The sequence below is a fragment of the Anolis carolinensis genome, chromosome 6, assembly GCF_035594765.1.
Source record: "Anolis carolinensis isolate JA03-04 chromosome 6, rAnoCar3.1.pri, whole genome shotgun sequence".
Taxonomy (NCBI): Eukaryota; Metazoa; Chordata; class Lepidosauria; order Squamata; family Dactyloidae; genus Anolis; species Anolis carolinensis.
In genome coordinates this window covers 46,776,464-46,802,457 of record NC_085846.1, presented here as the reverse complement: position 1 = coordinate 46,802,457, position 25,994 = coordinate 46,776,464, and the positions used below count along the sequence as shown (strand labels likewise).

Here is a 25,994-nt window from a genome sequence, read left to right as displayed (position 1 = left end):
TTTTGGAGTTTTGCGAGCACAAACATTCGTAAGATATATTTTTATATATAAAAACTAAATCTCCCAGTCTCTTTCCCTTATCAAATCTTATACCTTTCTTCAGAGTTGCTCTCTTAAACTCCACATAAATTCTCTCTCGAGGACTCCTTAAAGCTAACAAGAGTTGCTTCAGATCAGATGGGATTAAAATTTCCTATTCTCTCATGTGGTTGCTGTCTGAGCAGTAACACATAGTCTGATTTTATGAGTTCACTTTTCATAACCAAAGGAGTAGACACGGTACATAGAATTGAGTAATTTTCCACTACAACTTAGAAACTCTTGGAAATGTCTGTGAGTGAGCATCATCATACATACTGTTAGTTGCTGCCATGGTTTATTAAAAGATTTTATAATCTTTTATTTATTGGACTAGAGCTCAGAACTTCACCAATCCAATTCTGCACTGATTTCCTTAAATGCGTCTGTATATGCATTTACAGTATATAATGTGATGTCTCATGGGCCATGTAGTCCCGTTCCTAGTACTATTGTGGCAGACGAAGAGGAAAACTTGGGTTTCCCACCGATTCAGCCAGAATCGGAGCCCCTGCACCTGCAGGATGTTTGCCCTCAAGAAGTCAGCCAAACAAGCCTTGGGCAGAATTCTCCCCCGTTCTCTCGTAAGGATAATTATAATAGAGATAGAGGCGCTAGGGAGGCGAATCGCCGAAGCGCCAGAATCGCTGCCAGACAATTAGCTGATTAAACCTGTTTCCCTTGGGAAATCTTAAGGAGTCATGCATCTGGACACAGTTTGGGTTTTCACTTCTTGTTCCCCAGGGAAAGTGTTCCTTGGCGGGAAAACAAGATCCTATATAGGTGTTTTACCGCAAGGAAATCCTTGCGGAGTCAATTCGTCAGCTTCAGGAGTGAGATCGTGTGTGGACTACGCTACTCCAGTTCCTTGTTTCCAGGACCAAGTTCCAAGCCTGCCTTGTTCCCCGGACCTCGCCACGGACCTTGTTCTTGCTTCTTGCTTCTTGTTGCCTCGTATCAAGTCTTGTTTGCCAAGAATCTAGTTTGTTTTCCAGCCTTGTTGTCAAGCTCCATTGGACTAAAGGACCTTGTCATTTCCCCACACTTTGCTCGGCAAAGTGTGTGTTTCGGTTATTGCATTATAACTTTGGACTCTAATATCACATATTGGACATTGTTTTCCTGGACTAAATTTGACCTTTCCTGAAAGGTCTACTTCTGAACTATATTCTTCACTTGTTTTATTGACTTTATATATTCCTTTAATAAAGATATTAGATAGATTCTGGTCTCTGCGCATGGTTATTGGTGCTCTGCAGCCTGGGTCCTGACATATAACAAGATTCAATAGAATTGTTAGATGCTTGTCCAAAATTTGCAGTACAAGGACTAAATGTGTCAGCATTCAGGTGATACTAGTATATTTTATCTATGACCTTTTAAATAGGGATTTGAAATGTGGCACATCTGTCAATGAGATCATTTGAATCAGGCCAGAGATATATTATTTAATGTGTTACAAACATCTAAATGCCTATTTTCATATCTTCCAGAATGATGTTATTGATGGAGACTTGCTTTTGATACACATCTTGCCAGATGAAGATGGGAAATTTGGCTTTAATCTAAAGGTAAAACAGCTCTGATATATTGATCTTGATGATACAATGAGTATGAGGAACAATAGTTGGAGAAATTCAGAAATGCAGTTTTTGTCAACATATACTTTCCCTGGCAAAGTATTCACACCTCATGTGGTTAGCTACTACATTTTAACTGCCCATTTACTGTGAATTATATTAGTGCAGTAAATAATGAACATAACAACTGTTCATCACAATTTTTAAATTAACGTAAGTGGGAAATGAACAAATCATTACAGATTTTACTAGTCTTGCCTTCTACTTAACATTCTTCAGATGTTTTGCCACTGCAGGAATGCACACATTTCATTCAACCTTCACTGTAGGTTAGAGTCATTACTCAAAATCTGTTAAAGTGTTTATTTTCTTTTAGCAAAGGATTTTTTTTACAGTTTTGTCCCTGTTTTCCCCCCCATATAATCTGAAAAAGTGATTTGCCCAGTTATCGTCTTTCTACATTTGTAAAAGGCACTTTTTTTAACCAGGCAGCTGATTAATTCCTAGTATTTTTTGTAATTCAGAGGCATAACTGCATTAATCAGTATCCGTATAAAAAGGGACATTGTAGCATCTCTGAGACTGAAAGGTTTATAGCATCAACATTCATAAATTGAGTCTACTAAGAATTTTCTATCTATATATTTGTTACTCTTTCTAGTTTTTTTTTGACTAAAGTAATCCAGAGCAAAACCAAAAACACTGTTTTTAAAATAAACTCTACAAGTACCCAGTATATAAACACAGACAGTACCTCTTAACATATTTGCTTTTGGTCAAATGAAGCATAGTTCTTGTTATGTATTTCCCCCAATTAGAAGGCATGACTGTTCAGAAATAATTGTTATTCCCATCAACGGGACTTGCTGCAATGTCAGTGAATATAATGGCTGCAACCTCAATGTGTTTATATTAACTATTTTTGGTATAATGTTTTAGGGTGGTATTGATCAGAAGATGCCTCTTGTTGTGTCCAGAATTATGCCAGGTTCTCCAGTAAGTATTGCTTTTAGAACTTCCTGTTAGTGTTGCTACCAGGATTAGAACAGAGGGGAAAATCTGGATAATCAAATCTTACTTTTATTGAATTGTTCAACTGAACATTTTTATTCTTACTTGAATAACATGAGCAACAGCTGATGGAAGTTTACATTTCAAACTATTTCTTGATCTTAATTTAGAAACTTAATCTACAGCACAGCAACTCTTCAGTCATTTTGTGATTTAAAGAAGTGGCTCACAAGAAAAAGGATAGCAGTGTTAACTAATATTTAACTTTTCCAGAGTGAATTGAAAGTGCCATTTCTCTCTTAGAAGTTTGATAATATTAACACAATTTTCTTTTGTTTTATGGCAGTCTGATAAATGTGCTCCAAAATTACTTGAAGGTGATCAGATAGTATTAATTAATGGCCGGGACATCTCTGAGCATACCCACGACCAAGTAGTAATGTTTATAAAAGCAAGCAGAGAATCACACACAAGAGAGCTTGTGCTACTGGTCAGGCGGAAAGGTAAATATATCTATGGAGGTGTAGTATTGAAAAATGTCTGGGTGGCCATGGCTGCAGGAGGATGGCAAAGGGAACGGAGCCTTTGGGGTGGTAGTGCTTGGTGGACCCTTGTCGTAATGCTGAGAAGTCTAAAGTTTTATTATTTATTGTTTAAGGCCAGTCCATAACTAGGAGACATACACAAGTTGGATGCTCGTAGCTCAGGAACTGCTTGTACTTTGTATCTAAATGATAGTTTGAAAATACACTTCTTTTTCACTGGTCTTTGAATCACACAAATTGGTTATTCTGCTCCTGCACAGAGCACACTTAGAAAATTCTAGAGGTTTAGAGTAACTTTTTTGATGGTTACCCCACCCGCTCACTCTTCATGCCACTCACTAATATCGGTGGTGCACTGACGCCAAATTAAAATATTAGTATTCTGAGTGCATTGGCCTAGGCATTGAACACTTGCTCTGAAATGTATCACAGAGAATCAGTAACAAAGAGAAGTTGGCAAAGTTGACTCTCAGGCATGAAATATTTCAAAGCAGATGTTGAAAATGTTGTTAATAACTGTAGGAGTTTGGAATTTCTGGAAGAACTGGTGAGGAGTATAGGTAAAACTCACATTTACCCTATACATACGTTTTGTATGCATGAAGGATGTTTACTGTGGTAACTGAGCATTTGCTAGTTAATCAAATTGTTTTGTAGGAAAATAGTAATAACGTGGCTTTCAGTACGTACATTAACTCTAGAAGGCTGAGCAAGTTCATCTTATGCTAAAGAGCTAAATAAGAATGGTTTCATTGTAGTATGTCTTGGAAACTGTTCCTTTGTTCATTAAAACAGGGAGATTTTGTTTCCTCTCCCCTTTTTCAACAGCTTCTAGAATGAGAGAGGAATGGTCTTTAAAGATCAGAAAAGATCAGATAATAGGTCTTGCTGAGTGAGATTCACTGAGCATATCCCAGCCCAGGAGGCCGGTTCATTGGGGCAATGTTCCATTCAGCATGGGGATCCCATCGAGTAGCAGCAATAGGGAACAACTGCATTGATCAGCTGAGGGAATGCGAGCTAATTTGTCTGTCTCTTGGGTTTTATTGATCTATCCCTTTTGGTATCTGCATGTGATCAATAAACCACCTGTGACTGTGTCTTCGAATCTGAGTTGGCCTGGGAACTGAGTGGATCAGAATCCTGGAATTGTTATAGGTATATATATAAGGGGAGGAAACCATCCTACCTTCAGTTTTTACCCTTAAGCTACACAATGCTGTTTCCTTGACAGATTGAGTGCTCCAAGATATTTATTTTATCAACAGTATTTTCCTTTGGCTAAGGGCTGATTTCAAGTTTTTCATAAAAGATGATATACCAGTAGTTGCTTATCTGTATCTTTTCCACATTAAAACAACAGTCAGACATAGCTGAGAGACAAACCTTTTTCTCCAATGTATAGTTTTGCTTGCCTCAAGAAGGATGTAATTTTTAGATAATTTTGTCCTGTGGGATAAACAAATAATTTATTCAGCTTTCTCTCTGCTGTAAAAACTATGCATTTTGGAAGTCATTGTCAGAGCAGACAGAAAACAGGTTTGCAATTTATTTGTCTCCCTGCTGCCAAGACTGTTTATTTCCCTGTGCCTTGTAGAGTTTGAGGGTGGATGGGGGAAACTGAGGATCATATAACACTCTCTCGAACTTCCAGAGATCTTTCAAGCATTCCTATATAATTGTGCACCTAGCTACCAGGACAGTCCTACAGTAATCAGTAGAAGTCAGTAGTGGGTTTGGGGTAACCACAAATAGTACAGTTGTTTTCCGATAACAGAATGCGCAAAACATAGGCATCCTCTGAGAACCCCCCCCCCCCCAAAAAAACCCGCCCTTCAGAGGTCCCAGAGAATGATGAACCAGTAAATGTTGTACATCCAGCTATTTGAACATAACCAGATAGTCCTCAGTTGCCTCTGCTATGAAGCTGTAAATTTTGGGGTCATGGAAGAAGGGAGAGGTGGTGTAGCTGACACTAATTTCTTTGATTCAGGGTCTTGGAGCCAAGGCTTCTCATCAAGAACTGATATTTGTGCAGGAATCTTTTCTTCATGTTTTCCCAACATTGGTGAAATCTAGTTTTTCATTATCTCCCCCAAAGTTTCCATCCCTATGATTTGTTTCCAAAGAGTTCCACAATAGTGTATCTGGGATATATATTTTCTGACTCAACAGCACCTGATGGTTGTTTCCAAATAACCACATATAGATGGTTAAGGCTGGAATAAAAACAGGCCATAAACTTACTGGTTACACCTGCAGAGAGGCTGACACCTACATGACTCTTGATCCAGGTACTGGCTAAATATCCCTGCTGATCGATGAGCTGACTAAACCATCGGAATGCCAGTCATGCATCTGGAATGAGAGACATGAGCAGGTGTTCCTGTTCCCCTACTAGGTTGGAGCGGGGCAAAGCCAAGGAGTATTGAGTGATCTTTGCTGCCCACACTTCTAGTCCCCTAAGGACACCTCTTTACTTTTCTGATGGATGTGCAAGTCCTATCTCCTTCTACCTGGGTTCAGATCTCAAGTACAAACTGTCAACCAGTGTTGTGACAAAGTGCAGAAAATTCATGTTGCATAACACATGCATTAAGAGAATAAAAAGAAATCTGGACGAAGCTGACTGACTGCTTATATAGTGTCGCTCTCAACCAGAGAGAAGCCTTCAGCCAAACCGTTTTGATCCTGCCCACCAACCAGTAGTCTTGTTTTCTAATTGTTTCTTGCTCCTTCCTGAAACCCATGCAAACTGCAAAGGTTGCCAGGAAGAATAAACAAACCAGCTGAGCCATCTCTGATGATGCTCACTGCATCTTATCACCACAGTCCACAAAAATCACCTCCCAGTAAATTTCCATTATTTGTAGATCACTGTTCAAGAGCAATGGTTGTAGCAAACAACTTTTAAAATATCCATTTCTTTTTATGTACATATTGTTGAAAACATCTGATAAGGATCTGATTTTGCCTCTGTGTGTTTCAGTCATCAAACCATTTGCTGAGAACAAGTCAGAGGATGAAACCGATAGCTTTAACTTCCCAGAAACAATTCTTCCAGCCTGTTCAGAATATGGTCAGACCCTAGAAGAATCAATGGAACAACTGAAGAAAGGTCTAGAAAGTGGAACAATCTTAATTAAGTTTGAGGTAAGCAACCATCACAATGCTTGTTCCTTGCTTTGAATGTATTCTTTCCAGATACGGCCTAAAGGGGCTGTCAGATTCTTGGCCAGTCATCTTGTTCTTCTTCTTCTATCAAGGATGCAGTTTTGACACGCTAAGGCTTGTTTTAGTTGCACTGGAATACAAGCAACCTTCAGGTATTAAAACTATAACTGCAATTATATAGCATCATCATCATCATCATCATCATCATCATTTACTGCATTTATATACCGCTTTTCTCACTCCTGGAGGGAATCAAAGCAGTTTACAACATAATAATGGCAAAATTCAATGCCAAACATACATGTGAAAACATAACAAACAGATCAAATCATAAACAATAAAATAAACAACATCAGGTGTACTTATAGAACAACTCCAAAATAAAAAATAGAAATTTTAATATATAAATCAAACATTTAGGACATATTTACTAATAGATCTAATATTAGTAAACAGTTAAAATATTAAATGTAAAAAGGCAGTTGGCGACAAGCCAACAGGGCTGATGTAGTGTTTGAGTCAGAGTGTTTAAGGTGCTGGCCGAAATAGAATTATTATATTGCACAAGTTAAAAAGGACCTATACAGGTTTGGTTACCATTGCCCTCCCTCACCTGCCTCCCAATTCCCTCCCCATAATGTCCACCCCTAATCTTTATGCCTTCCCATTTTGTTAAATAATAATAACTTTATTCTTATAAACAGCCTCCATCTTCCCAAAGGGACTCGGAATGGCTTACATTGTGAAGCCCAGAATAAGCATGGAATTCAAGGTACAAAATTAAAACACATAACAAAAACAATGTAATTAAAAACAATTAAAACCAAAGAAATAAAAACATCATAAAATGCATCGATCAACATCACATAACCAAACAGTGGGCCTATTGAGAATTGCGAGGGAAGGGCTGGGCTTGTGCAAAACTCAGGACAATAGGACCAGGACTGATAATAAAGTGCAGATGCAATATAATTGCAGGCGAAGCTATTGCTGAAGCAGTTCAGGTCGACCTTTCTCTGTTTTCTGTTTCAGAAGAAAACAAATATGAAGGCAGCAATTTAATTGGCTATTTTAATATTTTGCAGTGCTATCTCTTCAGTATCATTATGACAATCTAAATTTTAATTGACAGTATATCTGGATGACATCCATCTAACAATATACCAAGCTCTTCTTTGCAACTTCTAGAATATTATGGTCAGGATATGTATTCATAATATGCATTCATAATTTCCCCAATTTGTGTATTTGTAATAAACATAAATGCTTTTTCCATCTGTTCCTTTATAACTTCCACATTTTCTTAATTGCCCCTGTGCAGCCACACACACACAACTTCTACAGATATGTATTCTTTAGAAATTTCTAGAGCTAGGCTAACAATTTGGCTAGCATTTTGTTTTTATTGTTCTTATTCTTCATGTGAATTTTGCATCTATTTAATTCTTGGGTTTCTTCATGCCTCAGGATATTTTTCTTGCCTTCTTCCAGGTGTCTGGCTATACTTATAGTACATGCCAAGTCTTTCATTGTTCCAGGTTCTTCACTGCTTTGCTTAAATCCAGCTCTGTTTATCATGTTGCTAAGGCCTGGTCTTTTGTAGTGAGGAGTTATTAATTAATCTAGACCAGAGATTCTCAAACTATGCTCCTCCAGATGTTTTGGACTTCAGATCTTACAATTTCTAACAACTAGTAAGCTGGCTGGGATTTCTTGAAGCTGAAATCCAAATCACCTAGAGGAGCACAGTTTGAGAAACACTGATCTAGAGTGTCCTTTGGTTTGATTACAGTGATACCCAACTGACGTGATTGTTTTTTGTTGCTGCTGCTACGTCTTCAAGCTTGTCAGCAAAAATGCTATGTCCCAGGACATCTGCTTTCCTTAGTGTCTTCTGAGACTGACGGGTCTTTTCTTTTCCTCTTAACACGCCCACATCCTTGTTATCAACTCTGAGGATTCCTAAGAAGAAGAAAAAATATTTGATTGTCAGTTGTCTTTGTACCTTTTCGTTCAGTCTTAGTCACTAATATCTTCCACTCCACTGTTGGAGACAGACACTCTTGGTTCTGAGCAGGATCCATCTCTTAGTCATACACTGCTGGATGCCAACATCAAAGTAATTTGATTCTGATCAAAGGGCCTGAACTCTTATCAGTAGTCCTAGTTAAAGTACAACCATTACATTAATTGTTAAATGGTGAGTAAACACATATGTAATTGCCACTGATTTAATCTTTATATTCTAATTGGGACTACCATTAGAATTCAAGCCAACTTTGACTGCTCTTATTCACTTTCTGAACTGTATGACAAAAAGTTGACTTTAGTACTTTGTCAACATGTCCTTATAGTGCATGGTATTTTCTGATTACCTAACAGTCACTATCAGAGTCACAGTTACTGTTAACATTAAAGCCAAAAATGTCCACAGCTTTCCTAACAGCATTACTGGTGTGTTCGTAGTCCCTAGAAGCATGCCAAATCCCAGTGGGAACAAAAATTTCTTCAGTTTGTATTAAAAGGATTTCAGCTTAAAAAACACCCAGGCTAATATTATGTGTCTTGGTTATAAACTGGGGAAAACATTTGTTCAAATATCTAGACACCATAAATTCAGAATTTATGTTTCAGGGAAGAGTGTTCCATGATGGTGAGCTAACCTCCAGAATATCCTGCGGGAAACAAGATGTTATGGTTGCTAGTGCAGGTCTTGGACACACTTGTCTGTTACCAAGACCTAGTGCACTAGGGGCCTATCACACATGTAATCTTTGTAGCAGTTACAATTTCCTTAGCAGGATCAAGAGTTTCAGAGAAATACCTTATGATGGTGTTTCCAGAATGACACAATAGCGATCTCAGTTGGTAACTAGCACCATTGTAATGGGAAGAGTTCCCCTGTCAACACGCATCAGGAAAATTATTAATATCAGTGAGAGACGGGGTGAAGTCCCATTTGTCAGCCCCAGCTTCTATGCAGGGACATAAGAGAAGCCTCCCACAGGATGGTAACATATCCGGGCATCCCCTGGGCAGTGTCTCTGTACACGGCCAATTCTCTCACACCAGAAGCAACTTACACTATATTCTCAGTTTGCCTCTGACACGATTAAAAAATGAGTCCATTTAAGTGTTGAGCTTAGCCCGATCACGAACTGATCCATGGAACTCCAACTTAGAGAGGATAGCAGTAATGAATTTCTATCCTTGTATGAGCTCAAATGGAAGGCAATGATATATTTATTAGGATGGAAAGCATATGAAAGCTTGCATTTTTAATAAGGAGCGCTCATAGTCTGCAAAATAGTGACAAAATGGATTTTTTCACCACCTCAGCCAAAGTTCTTCACAAAGATCATTTGTCCAAAGATCACTTATAGGTCTGGCCTAACAAGGTACTGTATGCTTTCCTCACCATCTCCCTTGTCACCCAGGGTAATGCTTGTAAAATGGCAGCAAAACATATCTTCTCTGCATTTCAGTAGTTAAGATAATTCTGGTTTCTAGGCAAGATAAAGGTTTTTCCCTGACATTAAGTTGTGCCTGACTTGAAGAGCCGGTGTTGTCTGTAGACACCTCTAAGGTCAGGTGGCCAGGATGAATGCATGGAACACTGTTACCTTCCTGCCGGAAGAGTACCTATTAATCTACTCACATTTGCATATTTTCAAACGGTTAGGTTGGCAGAAGCTGGAGCTAACAGCGGGAACTCACCCTACTCTCAGATTCGAACCGCCGACCTTTCAGTTAGCAAGTTCAGCAGCTCAGCGATTTAACCCACTGCGCCACTGGGGGCTCTATTTCTAGAGTTACTGAATATTCTGAAATATTCCCAGAACCATGGGATCTGCTGTACTTAAGGGAACTGGAAGTCAAGAGTTCAGTGATGTGCTTCATCCCAAAACTATTCCAATTAAAATTATTGAGGAGAGTGAGCAGCAATGTCTAATGTTAATGGAGCCCTTGGAAGGTGTGCTGCATATATTACAATCATTTATCAAAGCTGCCGTCAACAAGATTTATAATACAACCTTGTAGTCCTCCAAATCCTGTCAAAAGCAGGGGAAGGCTGAAATTCAGTAACATCAGAAAGGATTAGGGGCTTTCCACAAGGGGTGTGAAAAACTCTCAGCCTCAGTTTTGTTGTTTCACTTAAATCCCACTTGCATTCCTGTCACATCTTTGGTTAGTAGCAGGTTACATGGCTTTGTTTTTCCTCTCAAATTTGTATTTGCTTCGCATGCATGTTTTTCTTAATGTACCCATTTGTTTATGCAGTTCTCTGAATGCACACACATTTGTATACATAGTTTTATTGACTTTGCATGTTCTAAAACTGTATATATTTTATCTGTTTGTAATTTTAAAACATCAACATGATTTTATGCATATTTTATGCATCACAAGTTTTACAAATGTGTTGATTTTCAATGCGAAGTTTGTTTTATCTCTCAACACATCTTGAACATTGTGAAATTGATTAGAATGGAATCAATGTCATCCTTGAGTGTTTTGATTTCAGGTAAATTATTTTCCATCCTATATCTAAGTCTGGGGTTGAGTATCAGTACCATTAACCGGCAAGCCATCTGCACTGGGCAGTATTCTAAGATCCAAACAAATAAAACCTTTTCTCTTATCTTGACTCAAGAGGCTCCTAAAAAGCCTCAGTATCAATTATACACAGATTTCCTACTTAAAAGGTTGCGTCCATAAAGCTCTGGTGGGAGTTCTCACAAAAAAAAAAAAAGCTTCAATAGAAATATTCCATAGGAATGCTTACTCTTAAAAAAACCTTTCTAGTGATCATCACTTATGCCTATTATGTTTTTCTCATCAGAGAAAGAATGTTGATGAAGGTTCTGTTTGAACTTCTGTTGCTGTTTTAGCTAAAATTCTTTCGGTGGGAGTATGTTTTCTTTTAAACTACCGTAATTTCAGAGTGCTTTTTATCTGATTTGCTTACCAAAAGAACTAAAGTAAAAAATCAATCTGAAATTAATTCAAAAGAAAGTGATTTAAGCCTTTTTACTAACTGAATTATTTATTGAAACAAAATCTTATTGTCTTCCAGCAACTTTACAGAAAAAAACCAGGTTTAGCTATTACCTGTGCAAAGCTACCTCAGAATATGGATAAAAATCGGTACAAAGATGTTCTACCTTGTAAGTATTAATTCTATATATATAGACATTTGTTCTCTTTAATATAAAAATAGCTCACACCTATCATTTTGGGAGCAAAATTGCATATCCTCTCCTTCCCAAACAAATTAAAAACTATTGTTAAAGGTCTATAGCAGGGGTCCTCAAACTTTTAAAGTGGAGGGCCGATTCACAGCCCCTCAGACTGTTGCGGGGCCGGACTATGATGAAATAGTCCAAAATTAGGATTGTTGTTGTTGTGTGCCTTCAAGTCATTTCAGACTTAGGTCAACCCTAAATCTAAGGTTTAGGACAGGGGCCAGGTAAATGACCTTGGAGGGCCTTAGTTTGGGGACCCCTGATCTAGACGATTTCATAAGACCATAGGTAAGCAAAGAGACCTCCAAAGACCATTTAGATGGTTTCATAAGACCATCGGTAAGGAAAGGGTCCTTCAAAGGCCATCTAGATGATCTCATCAGGCCATCAGAAGACCATAAATAAGGAAAGGGACCTTGAAGACCATCTACATGGTTTCATAAGACCATAGGTAAGGAAAGGGGCCCCGAAAGGCCATCTAGACAATCTCATAAAACCATAGGCAAGGAAAGGGACCCTCAAAGGCCATCTGGACGGTCTCATAGGACCATAGGTAAGGAAAATGACCTCCAAAAGCCATCTAGATGGTCTCATAAGGCCGTAGCTAAGCAAAGAGACCTTCAAAGACCATCTAGATGATCTCATAAGACCACAGGTAAGCAAAGAGACCTCCAAAGGACAGGGGCCAGGTCAATGACCTTGGAGGGCCGCATCCGGCCCACGGGCCTTAGTTTGGGGACCCCTGGTCTATAGAATATGAGGGATCTGAAGCCTAAAGCATTCAGGGTGTCAGTGAAGTGAGGAATGGGACATTGAAGTGTGTGAGAAGATGGTCATACTTGGATTAGGAAAGATGTGCCCCATTGAGTTATTAAAACATGACAAGAAAAGGGAGAAATGCACCCAACCTGATTCCGCATGTAAATAGAAACAGGAAAAGAAGAAAAGAAACACCCATTCCTGAATGTAAGATTAGCATTCTTAGCAATCTCAGAAGTAAGAGACAGCTTTTGTTCCCCTCTGTCATGAATACTTTTTGAAACTTAAAAATGTTCTTTAATCCATTTTCATTGGGACAAATTGCATCAGGCATATTTAGAGAAAGAAGTAGAAACATAGACCCAGTACTGGTTTTATAGTAGCTATATTGATTCCACAGACAAAAAGGGAAACATACTCAGCATTCATTCCACATACATTCAATCATCCATACTCACTGTTCTTCAGTAAGTCCATCTTGGAAGGAGGTGAGTGGACGGGCTGCATTCCTCATAGACCTGCTACATTTTTTGAAGAGAAAAATTTCTCTCTATATAGCAACTTCTTGCTGTTGTTGTTCTGGATTATTTTTAGCCTGTCATTCAGCTAAGACTCAGTTCCAGGCAGATGTTGTTTTTCTTCCTTAACATAAGTAGCCATTGTTTCTGACTTCTTTAACTTAAAGAGTAATTGTCTCTGACCATGTAAGCATTTGTTGTTTACACCAAAAGTTTTCAGGTAAGTTATATCAGTTTGGCAGTTTTTCTTCATCAGCACTTTTCATACCGCAATGGGAGCCCCCGGTGGAGTAGTGGGTTAAAGCCTTGTGACTTGAAGGTTGGGCTGCTGATCTGCAAGCTGCCAGGTTCGAATCCTACTCGGGGCGAGCGCGGATGAGCTCCCTCTATCAGCTCCAGCTCCATGGGGGGACATGAGAGAAGCCTCCCACAAGGATGGTAAAACATCAAACATCCAGGCATCCCCTGGGCAACGTCCTTGCAGATGGCCAATTCTCTCAGTCCAGAAGCGACTTGCAGTTTCTCAAGTCGCTCCTGACACACACACACACAAAACCACAATGAATTCTTCACCTCCTTTGTTTCTCCATAATGCAGTTTTCCAGGTTCCAAATTTCTTAGTTTGGTGTTTTTAGCCTTGAAAAGCCTTAATAGGCCCTTAGCCGGACACCAATCATACAATCTCATTCAATCCACTCATGACACCTCCTCAGTCTTTCATGGTATTTCACTTTACAAGGGCAGGGATTGCAGGCACCCTCCAACTCTGTAATTTGGCCAGAGTGCTGGTTTAGTGCCTGGTGACAAGGTACAAGTAAGCATCCCATCGTATTTCTCACTCAGCTCCCATCTCATCTCTGGTGAGCCAAATACTGTATTTAAAGTCTTCTGTTCCATGATGGCTACAGCCTTGAACAGGAGCTTTGATTGCATATTTCTTCCTTCTCTTACATTTATTATTTATGTAGTGTTTCTATAAAAATGACTTCATTCATGCACTGCAGTCTTGTTTAGCTTGGCTAGCCAACAAATTGGTTATTTGCTCATTTTTGTGCAGTTAATAGACCCATTCTTCTCCCTTCAATGTGATTTAAAGATCTGTACTACATTTATTCATTCAGCTTAATTAGTATTCATTACTTGCTTTTCTTCCAACAGATGATATTACGCGAGTAGTATTACGAGGAGAGGAAAATTATATAAATGCAAATTATGTGAATGTAAGTAATACAGATTACTAAAGAAAAAAAGGATTTCGTGCTTAAAATAGATGACCTTATGCAAAGTTTAGTAGTAAAAAAAATAACTCAGATACCTTTGTGTACTCAAATCTTGCTAACGAATAGGAAGACAAAAGACAAGGATTATCTTTACTTCTGATAGGTTTAAAATGTATCTGCTAAAAAGATTAGGAAGTTATACATTTAATATTAACATATTCTCTTTCACATACTCACACAAACATTTTGGTAAGTAACATCTGTAGAAACCAGTTAAGAAAAAATGTATAATTCCTCTCTTAGACATTTTTTATTCTTATATAAGCACCTTTGAGTATAGGAAACACAAGATTTAAAGACCTAACATTTCTGGGTTTACTATTAGAATCTTTTAAAATATGTTTGCTACTAATATATGGTTTACTTCCTTCTTTTCAAACATATTTTATTAAGCATTAAAGTATTATATATTAGAACTAGATATTCTTTAAATAATTAGTGAAAGAATTCACAAATATTACTCTGCTCGTTGGAATAATTTCTTTTTCATAATTAAGCAATGGCCAAATTTCACACTTTGGAAAATGAGTATTAGGTAGGATTATTAATTTATTTCATCATTTCACAGATAGCTTAATACAATTCTAAGCAAACATATGTATAGCACAGTTATAGTTAGCAAGTTTAAAATTATACGCAATGGTGTATAAATTGACTAAATGAAGTATTTTATCCCACATGCTTGCCTTTAGCTAAACGTTAAGTTTGGCTTATTTTATTTTGATAACGGATTGAAAAGTTTATTTGCAATAATTAGGAAATAATTTTTCATCAGAGCCAAGCATGGAAACAAGGTGAAATTCTACTTTTATATTTGCTGTGTTGTTTCCATGTCTTAAAATGTGTATATTAAATGTAAGGAGTCACATTTAATAACACATCTTCTTTGGCCTTTACGTTGATAGAGAACAAAGAACAAAAAATTCAAGTGTAGTAATAATTATGATTCCAGTCCTATTAAAGAAAATAGTGAGCAGATTCAGATGAAAAGAGCGAGTTTGAGTTAACTCTGTTATTCTGGAGAATATGGAAGTCTATCTCCCTAAAATGACAAAGTTAAGTCATGTTTCAGTTCAGCCTGCAAGTAGCGATACATCCATGTGAATAGCCACACACAGCTAAAAAGCTAGACAGTAGGGAGAAATACTTCTTCAGGATGGTTTTAGGTAGCAGTCTAAATTCTGCCAAGAGTTATGGGACTAACTGGTATTACAATCCAAGAGTAAGTCAGAGTCAAGCCAAAAGTCAGAATGAAAAAGCAAGAATCAAGGGGGACTAGAGAGTGGGGTTAAAGAGAAATTCAGGGTCTAAGAACAAAGATCTGGTTGTCTAAGCAAAATTTAACATAAGAAATTGTTGTTGCTGTTGTTATTGTTGTGGCAGGAAGCCCTCTCATGCTCAAGGCTGGTAGCTGGCTGCAGTATCAGGGGTTTTGATCTATGCTTTGAAATAGCTATCAGAAATGGTAAAGTTTTTCCTAGGTGCTTGGGATGGCACTTTAAGCATTTGGATAGATGCCTGCAATGAATCCGCCATTCCTGTGACAAGGGGGCCATCAGCCCCCTCTGCTTCTTTCTTCCCATCCAGAATGATCATGGCTATTCTGAGTGGGTATAGTCAATTCAGGCCTGAGGATATTAACCTATCTGTGAGAAGACTGAAAACAATGGCTTATCAGATGGGACAACCACAGACAAAGTCAACATTTCCTAAGCCCCAGCAGCTCACTGACATTCAAGTTTCCAATAATGTGAGACTGTAGATGTCAGCTTAGCAAGTTATTAGTTTATCTGGACTGGCAACTAAAATTCATCCAGATGTGTGATTTGGAATATATGTCTTAACACCTGAAATTACTTTTGTTTCTCATTTGTTGTTTTCCTCCTGTGAATCTAGAAGTTCTGTAGTAGGCCTATGGAGATAAAATAACCTTATCTCCTTAATAAGCCACAGGACTATCTTTCCTCTACTCAACATGCTCTTGAAGATTAAATGGTGGCACTCTTGGCAAAAGTGAATCACAGAAAACATTTCTTGCTCAAATTTCTTCCTTGTTATAATAGAGAGTGATGAATTATTCAGGTTGCAATAACTGGGTGAAAATTGAATGGAAACTTGACAAACAAGAATTGGCATTTCTTCACTTGACAATGCCATTCTTTGAAAATAAGTGATTGCTGGATCTCACTGTGTTGGTCCATGAAAATAGGCTGCTCACATCAGTATTTTCACTGTGGTCGAAAAGAAATATTGTTATTAAATAAATGAATTAAAAGAAAAGGTTAATTTTAATAAACATTGCCTAAAATATTATTCTGGAAAATTATGCATCCAACTTCAGGCTTGCGCAAACATAGTAGTATATTTCACTCTTTAATTTTTTTAAAAAAATATTAAATCCCAATGTGATTTGAGTAATGTCGCATGGGTATGTAAAAACAAAAACAAAAAAACAACTTAAATTTAGAGTACTGGAATTTTCCAGTCATGTAGAACTAATTGCATAGTTCTTTAGTATTTGACGTTTGATCTGTCACGAATTCATTTAGTGTGGAGACAGAACAAATATTGAAAATGCTTAAATTGTGAGGTTTTCGAATGCAACTGCATATAAAACTTTATATATGTCACCAAACAACATAAGTTGTATGCATAAGCTGTAGAGACGATTACATTCTATACTTTTGTTCATAATATATTTCCTGACTTTGCTTCTGTGGACTTGAGTTCTGTAGGAAAATAATTATGATGCTCTGTAATTTACGAGTCTTTGATAGATTGCAAGTGGTTAAAAAATTATGTGATTTTTTAAAAAAATGTGTGAACTAAATGTATGTGTGGTGGGAAATGTGTCTTTTATCTAAATAGATTAACTTCACGTACCATATTTACTCAAATTTATTGCTCACATTTTTGGCTAAATTACCTAGCCAAAACTGCATTACATTTGATGGTATGATAGAATTGTGCACATAAACCCACCCATGCCCGTCGGCTAGACCAAGGCTGGCAAAGCTTACACTCATCAGGCTGAGGCTGGCGAGTTTGCCAGCCTCAGCCTGATGGAGGGGCATGACTTCTCAACAGGCCTCATTCACGAGGCCTTGAAACATCCTCCTCCTTGTGAGTGAGGTCTTAGTTGGGAAGCCACTACCCGTCTGTCAGATTTAGGTTGGTGAGTTTGCCAGCCTTGGCCTGATGGAGGGGCACAGCTGCCTCTTGCCTGTCTACTGTTTTGAGGAGGGCAGCAGAATGGCCACCAGGCATGGGGAAGCCACAAATTACATTTTACAACAAATCTACTCTCTTTTTTTGCAATGCACACTTTCAAAATTGAGGTGAGCATTACAATTGACGATGCATTATGCTTGGGTGAATATGAGTAGGTTAGACCTGGGGCTTAATATATCCATGGATATATGATGTCCTATGTATGAGCCTCAGGGGAAGATGTGCTGGTCCAACTATGACTGCTCACCATTTAGTGGCTGCGAACCATTTCTATAGAACTCAATTAAATCAACCTTACACTCAAATTGGAAGCATATTTTGAAATATAGGTCAATGCAAGTTGAGTCTGTTCTACTTCATAACAAGAACACTCCATGGAGAATGTAAAAGTTTGGTCATGCCTTCATGTGGTGTTCCATTCACATACATGCCCCTGTATGGATTGGCCTTTAAAGCATACTGATTCCTTCCAAGGTACTGTCTAATGTAGTGTTTCTCAAACTTTGGTCTTCCTGCTTTGGCTGGGGTGTCTAGGAGCTAAAGTCCAAAAGAAGCATATCTTAATTTGCCAGTTTCATCTATTCAAATTTTCAAATCATTTTTGAGTAGTTGCCTGTATGTGGCCACTACAGTTCTTTTTTCGTGTCAGGGACAATTTGAGAAACTGCAAGTCGTTTCTGGTGTGTGATAATTGGCCATCTGCAAGGACGTTGCCCAGGATACACCTAGATGTTTTACCATCCTGTGGGAGGTTTCTCTCATGTCTCGGCACTACAGTATTTAAGTACTACTTCAAATCTTCTGTGTATATGTATTTGTGGGTGGGTAGGTGTATGTATGTGTGAACATTTCATGACTTTGCCATTGTTAGTCACAAATTTTCCAAATAATTTTCTAGTGACATTTATTTACAGTTGTGTTTTTCCTTCTAGATGGAAATATATTCCACTGGCATTGTGAACAAATATATTGCCACTCAAGGCCCTCTTTCACATACCTGTGTTCATTTCTGGCAAGCAGTTTGGGATCACAAATTGTCACTAATTATCATGTTGACAACTCTCACAGAACGAGGGCGGGTAGGTAGAATTTGCTTCCTGTTCAATACGTTCTACACATGTCGAGGTTTGTTTAGAAATACTTTCATGGACATTGAAATGTGCTTTTGAAATTGGTTTCTTCTCTGTTCAATATTCTATTTTTTAAAAAATAAAAATAAAAACAGTAATAAGCTGCACTTTGTGAATGTCAAATACTTTATACTGGCAGCCCAAACATAAAACTATTGTTTTGCTTTGTTGAAACCATTTACATCAAGCTTTATTACACAAAATACAAGGTGGCTAATAGCAGTTTTAGGATTGGTAGAATGATATTTTGGCATTTGTGGTCCACCACATACAGATAGACCATCTGTCACTTTTATCGTCTCCCATATCATTTTTTAGATCACAAGTTTTTTATGTCAAACTTATAGGGGGGAAAACAAATATTAGAGAGTTCTTTTTAAAAAATGAATAAAATGAAATCTCTTAATTATTTACATTGACCAAAATTAAATTATTTCTGCTTTGTCTCCTGCCTTGTATCATGAAACAATCTTACTCTGCATTTTGAAAGTAGGCTTGCAAAATTCAGTAACAGGTCTTCTCCTTTGTGGTCTCTGGTGAAATGAACATATAGGATAGTTGATGCACCTATGCAACAATCAACGGAACCTTCTAGAAAGCTTTCAGGCTTGTAGCTACGGCCCCGCCCACATACCCCAGGAGGCAATATAGCCCGTGGGAGAGACAGTAGCCCTTAGTTCCTTTTTTCCACCGACTCTGCAGTAGCATAGCAGAAACCTCTCTGACTTTACAAACTTTATTGATCTTGATTTGGACTGGTTTTGACTTAAGCTTGCTTTCTCCAAACCTTGACCCGTAACGGCCTGACTATCCTTACCTTTCTGGCACCCCGACCTGGTCTGTATAATGACTAGACTTTTGTCTAAGATCTGTACCTCCTGTGGGGATAAGCTCCCTGAGGGAGGCACACATTCTATGTGCCATCTTTGCTTGGGCGAGGCGCACTCTGTGCACTCTTTCCCTGCTTGCCGGGTGCTTACGCTAAGGGTGAAGAAGAGCCGGGAGGCTCAACTGAAGGCCCACCTTTGTGAAAAGGCACTTGCACTGGCTCCATTCGGGCCAGCAGCTCTGGTGCCAGGATCCAGTGCCCAGCCTGATGCCAAGGACATAGGCGGCCAGCACAAGTGGCCAAACGCCAGTCGTACCCCCTCACCTGTGCAGAAGCCAGCCAAAAGAAGCGGAAGATAAGGGGAGTGCAAGAACCATAGGAATCATCTGCGGTGCAGCCATGCTTACCATTGCCGTCCCAGCCTCTCCTCTCTGTGGACGTTGCACATTTGCAACCAATTACAAGATAGACATCCAGTCCCAGAGACATACCACATTTGGCAGAGCAATCTTCTCAGCAGTGGCATGATGCCCACCAACCAAGGTACGTGGCTTGCTAGTCTACCATATGTCCTCATTTCACCAGAGGCCACAAAAGAGAAATAATGGCTGCTTACCTGTAACCATGTTTCTTTGAGTGGTCATCTGTGAAATCTACACATCCCTGCTCATCCTCCCCACTTGAGCCGCAGCATGGCAGCAGGGAATTAAGAGCTACTGCCCCTCCCATGGCCTATATTGCCTGTAGGCATTTCGAGATCCTCCAATTTGCATTTTTTCACTTCCACGAGTACCCCTTGCCCCTAACCCCAGCAAATGTTGAGGACTGACTGTATTACATGGACTGTGATAATAAATACATTGCTACTGCCTTCCTTCTATGCACTCTTATATGTTGTTAACATTGCATAACAAATGAGATGTAACTTTCTTAGAGATGGTGCAAAATAGATAAGGCAAATGCTGCTAGATGGAAAACTTGAATATATTCATTTCATCAACTTTGGGATTTCCCCCTGTCTTAGACCAAATGCCATCCTTATTGGCCGGATCCCCCTGACATTGTGGAATTTGGCAACTTTCGTATCAAGTGTCGCACTGAAGATTGCACCATTGCTTACGTCTTCAGAGAAATTCTTATTACGAATATTGAAGTAAGTAATTATAAGAAAAATGCTTTTTGAAATATATTATATATGGTGCATCTACCCTGTTTCCCCGAAAATAAGACAGGGTCTTATATTAATTTTTGCTCCCAAAAATGCACTAGGTCTTATTTTCAGGGGATGTCTTATTTTTCCATGAAGAAGAGCTCACATTTATAACAACAAAATGAACATTTATTATATACTGTAAAGTAGTTGTCATCACAAACCAGCATAACCAGACAAACTATGAATCCTATCAAGAATTTCTTGTTACTACCATTATTTACATGTACAACAATCTATGGTACCTCTTGTAATTTAGGTTTCACAAGGTTTCCACGCTGATTTCTCTCTATTCTAGTTTCAATGTAGTCATGAATTATGAATAATATAATATACTATAATAATAATATGATAATATAATAATAATATAATGATATACAATATATTAATGAGATAATATAATATAGGATATAATAATAACAGAAAATGATAATAATATGGTATTAATAGGATAATATAATAATGGGATATAATAACAGAATAGCATAATAATATAATAATAATAATAGGATAATATAATAGAATAATAGAATGGAATAGAATGATATAAAATATATTAATAGGATAATATAAAATGGAATATAATAATAATAACAGAATATGCTAATAATAATAAAATAATATGATAATATAATAGAATAATAGTATAGAATATAATGATATAAAATATATTAATAGGGTAATATAAAATGGAATATAATAATAACAGAATAATAATATAATAATATGAAAATATAATAGAATAATAATATAATAATAATATAATATAATAATAGAAAAATATAATATAATGATTTAAAATATATTAATAGGATAATATAATAATGGGATATAATAATAGTAACAGAATATGATGATAATAATATGGCAATAGAATAATAGTATAAAATAATCAGTTTCATGGCATAGGATAGGAATAAGGATGAGAGGAGAATCCCAATGCATCCTGTACCTTTAAGAAGCTGAAGCCTTGTATGTATGTGTGCTGCTTCTGCCCTGCAGCCATGCTTCCCAATGGAACTCTGCTGCAGCCTTAGCTGCTAGGTCTTACTTTCAGGGGAGGCCTTATATTTGGCAATCCCCCCAAAACCCTGCTAGGTCTTATTCTTTGGGGAGGTCTTATTATTGGGGAAACACGGTATGTTGCTTAGGTCTTGATGTAAATACTACTGCAAATGATCCATTTATCAAACTAGCAACAAATCCAAAGAGAGGATTAATAATGATAATGCAATTTTGATGTTTCTCCATCCTGGGAGAAAAGCTGGGTTAAAATCCAATTGATTGATAACACTACGTAACACAATTTATGTTCCTGGGTTATAAATGTCATTTCCTAATCGATTCTATCATAAAATCATGGGAAAGGTTTATTAAACTGCCCAAACTTTGTTTTTGCGGGACAACCTGCAGCACGTTTTGCTAGTTTTTCAATGAATATTTCATAGTCTCAACCAATTCAACAAATGGTGGCAGCCTTTAAAACCAAGTTTCTGGAGTATAACAACTACTTTCAAACTAAGTACTACACACTTAAACAGGAAATAACACTTTCAAACCAGGAACATATATTTTTCAAATTTTGTTACATAGTGTGTTGAACAGTTAACCAATTAATGTAACTCAGCATACTTATAAGTTCTTGCCCTATTCGTTTTGCTTACAAGGCCCAATTAAGGAGGAGTGGGAACAGATATTTGAGTAAGGGGAGGCAGCAGACTAGGCCGCTACTACCATTTCTGGGGAGAGTGGGATTTAAGCTAAATTGTAGATCACACTTGCAGATATATATATATATATATAGAAATTGATTTATGTGTACTTGCCACAGTGAACCTAAAACAGTTCTAGAGAAAGATGGTACTTGTCTCAGCAGGCATCTTTATTCCCAGAAGAAGGGGGAAGGCAGCCAGGGAGTGAATGGGAACTCCCAGCAGTCCTTTGCAGGTTGTGGACTGCAGTACTGATCAAAAAAGCCTTCCAGAAGAGGATGGAATGTCTGCCTCACACAGCCATTCCAAGGCGAACTTCAGCACACCTCCTCTCCCTGTACCTAGCGTATTACTGTATTGTCACAGCTTGGGTTTGGCAGTTGGCATGAGTCAGGAAACTGCTTATTCACCAGGGAAATTCGGCACTGGCAGTGGATAAGGGTATCCAAGGGGGGAACCCTGGCCAACAGATGTGGTGTGGCCAGATACACTCACCCCTGAGTAGTCACGCTGCATCATATCGGGTATATATTCTTAAATAGACTGAGGCTGGGGTCATAGGTATTATCACAGTGTCAAACGAGCCGGGGGGGGGATCTCTGACTCATTTGGGTGCCAGCCCTGATAAACTGATAAACTGTAACCAAATAAAATCATGGCTTTTTAATTACCTAGCATGAGGTTTCTTGTGATTACTTGGGGTATTGAGCGGAAGGCTGCTGACATCCACAATTACTTAGGAACAAGCAACATTTCAAAAACTGAGTTATACTATGATCTTTCCTTTACATAGAACAGTGTATGTGTACACACACATGCACACAATGCATTGAGTCTCAAAATTGTTCTTGCCTGTACTTCATATACAATCAATTCACAATCTATATCCTGTAAGACTGACCATGGAATTCTAGTACTTTCATTGCCACTACTGTGGCATACATACATACATACATACACACACGATGTGGTAGAGAATGGATAGGATTTGTAACCAAAGGGTACCTTTGGTAACTTATCATAAAACTTCATTGTTTGGAAAATTGCTCTTCACAATAGTGAGTTTCTTTCTCCTGTAAAATAGTATATGGGATGAGATAAAGGATTTAGATAACTGTGTTATCAAATGCAGCTCATTGATAGCCACTCAGCTGCCCTATGCACATAGTTTCTCAAAGGGACTGGTTCAATTAAAATGTGTGATATGGTATATAAAATCAATTGTAACTCAATTGTAATGTGGCCCCAGGGCTTCTTAAATTTTTTTCCATTTGTAACAGCTTTCTGCCCAATAAATGTTTATATGACTTCAAGTATATAGGTATATAAAACAAGTATAAAAATTAAACATTAATGATAATAAATCAGCATTTATAAGCCTTGCTAAACAGGTTTTTTTTTTTGGATGAGGTACAGCTGAAGCATGCTGTGGCTAACAGATTTGTGTAAATGGGTGGCAATCAGAAACTTTTATTATGTGTATAGATATAGAAGATATAAATAGATATAGATAGATATAGATGTTTTTAAAAATTAGATAAAAAAGAACCATCAAAAAGAAATATTTAAAATGTAATGTGTATAGTTCCAAAGAAAAAGGAGAATTACTTCAGAAAGGGTCACAGGAAATGCATTTCAGTTGGCCTTGATTTAGCATTCTCTGGACGTGAGACTTTTTCTGTCTTACAAACAGTGAATTATAAACTGTTTACTGTTTATCATTCACTAGGGCTGTTGTAGGGAATGTAATTTCGCTTACATGAAGTAAGGAGCAAATAAAACATTCCAATTACAAAGAAAACAGAGCTATTTTAGTAGACTTCTAGTACTAAGTGTTGCAAGAAATAGTGATTACCAAGCTCAGTGTTAGGCACATCTACACTGCAGAATTAATGCAGTTTGTGACCATTTTTAACTGCCATAGCAAAATGCTATGGAGTCATAGCTGTTGTTGTTTGGTGAGCAGACACACTCTTTGGCAAAGAAGGCTGAAAACCTTGTGAAACCACAACAGCCTTGATTCCATAGTATTGAGCCAGGGCAGTTAATGTGATGTCAAACTGCTTTCATTATACAGTGTAGATGCAGCCTATGTTTATGCAATTCTGGAGGTCTGAAAAATGAGATTCAGTAATGGAATCTATAAAAGATAAAATCGGCTTTTTCTTTTGTTTCTAATATTATTTTATATCTCAAACATAGTGTGTTTCTTGTAACACTAAGCTCTGTAATCCCCAAACTCTGAACTGAGGAACATTTCATACTTGAAAGAAATTTTCTGGTGGTTTGTTTTAATTGAGGCTGTTTTCACAGCAATCCCATAAATAACATCTCATGAACATGTTTATTCATTTCAGACAGAAGAAGAACACACTGTTACTCATCTCCAGTATGTGGCATGGCCTGACCATGGTGTCCCTGATGATTCCACAGCCTTTTTGGAATTTGTGACCTATATGAGACCAAAGAGAATAGAAAATGAGCCAGTTCTGGTTCACTGCAGGTACTATAAATTATTGTGTATAATAGTCTCTGAATCAAAATTGCTCTGGCAGGGTTGCTAAGGGGCTTTCACATTCATTTGAATTGGTAATGTTTTTCCATAGATTGCGTCAAAGCAGAGGAAGCTTGCTTTATGAATTGTTGTACAATGTGTATGTGAGAAGGACACATAGTTTATGTACAGAATTTATTGCCAAAAAATTGGGATAATACGAACTTAGCTAAGTTTGCATTCATGAAAGATCATGCTACTGCTTCCCAGATTTTCTTGCGTTGGTAGGCAGACAGAGAAATTTGGAGGAAGGACACCTCTACTAGAGAAAGAGCCCTTTCAAGTACATTTGCGTGGCGCCCTGTCTGCTACCAATATTGAAGGTTGTAAAAAAATTTCCTCAACCACTGGAAACAGAATTTAAAAAGGGGAAAGCGATAGAGATTTATTTCAGTCATGCCTGTTGCCATAGGTGGAGAACCCATGAGCATTATGGTGATGAAGGTGACCTAACAATTAAACAAAAACATAACATCTAAACAAAAATATAACAATTAAGCAAAAATATAACAACAAAAACATACAAAAAAGATGAATATGTGTCTAATCAATAGGATTAAACCATATCTGTCACGATGTCCAGATTCCAGCTATGTCATTTTATGTGGCCCTCCAGATGCTGGACTCCTGTCTTCCTCATCACTAGACATCCTGTCTTGAACTGATTGGAGTTGTGATATAGTAACACCCGGAAGGCTGCAGTTTCTTCTGTTTAGTTAGGAGAGTAGGGGTTAAAATTAGATAAAAGGCTTGTGGATATGATGTCTGACTTTAAAATGCCCTTGGACCTTTCCCCTCTGAGCCACAAGTGCTGTTGGGTTGCAATTCCCATTATCTCCAGTTCACATGGTGGATAATCAAAAGTGATTCAGTAGCATCTGGGGACCCAATGTAGGTAAAAACTAAAAAGCACTGACCATTTTATGAAGTATCAATAAATTCAGTGGCTCTTTGAAGGCAAACTTAAGGCTGATATGGCCCTCAATGAAAAAAAGTTTGATACCCCTAGACTAAACTATCACAATAATTTAAAACTAAACTTAAAAAGACAAAATACTATTGAAATGATAAAAACTTTTTATAACAACTCAATCTAAAGCAGTTCAGCATAGCCAGTTCATTTTTTAAAAAGCTTTA

The 25,994-nt window shown here is 37.7% G+C and overlaps 1 protein-coding gene and 1 long non-coding RNA gene across 10 annotated transcripts in view; one reads left to right on the top strand and one right to left on the bottom strand.

Annotated features, from left to right (window-relative positions):
• ptpn3 (protein tyrosine phosphatase non-receptor type 3) overlaps positions 1-25,994 on the top strand; it is a 104,043-nt gene that overhangs the window by 72,540 nt on the left and 5,509 nt on the right. For 6 of the 8 annotated variants that reach the window (XM_016994484.2, XM_062984655.1, XM_062984654.1 and 3 more), the window contains 9 exons: positions 1,572-1,649; positions 2,598-2,654; positions 3,016-3,172; positions 6,204-6,367; positions 11,466-11,556; positions 14,070-14,131; positions 18,355-18,501; positions 20,406-20,534; positions 24,661-24,806. In XM_016994484.2, coding sequence (XP_016849973.2) covers positions 1,572-1,649; positions 2,598-2,654; positions 3,016-3,172; positions 6,204-6,367; positions 11,466-11,556; positions 14,070-14,131; positions 18,355-18,501; positions 20,406-20,534; positions 24,661-24,806 — 1,031 coding nt within the window. Of the gene's footprint in view, positions 1-1,571; positions 1,650-2,597; positions 2,655-3,015; positions 3,173-6,203; positions 6,368-11,465; positions 11,557-14,069; positions 14,132-18,354; positions 18,502-20,405; positions 20,535-22,467; positions 22,978-24,660; positions 24,807-25,994 lie in introns of those variants that run through there. The other 2 variants (XM_062984656.1, XM_062956967.1) reach the window with 2 other exon arrangements.
• Positions 6,770-24,757, bottom strand: LOC103279187 (uncharacterized). Of its 2 annotated transcripts, none has more exons than XR_009999606.1 (3): positions 24,678-24,757; positions 18,420-18,617; positions 6,770-8,350 (listed from the first exon to the last, which is right to left on the bottom strand). It is a non-coding gene; the product is annotated as an uncharacterized LOC103279187 (long non-coding RNA). The 2 variants fall into 2 exon arrangements; XR_009999605.1 differs by lacking the exon at positions 24,678-24,757 and adding an exon at positions 19,028-20,411.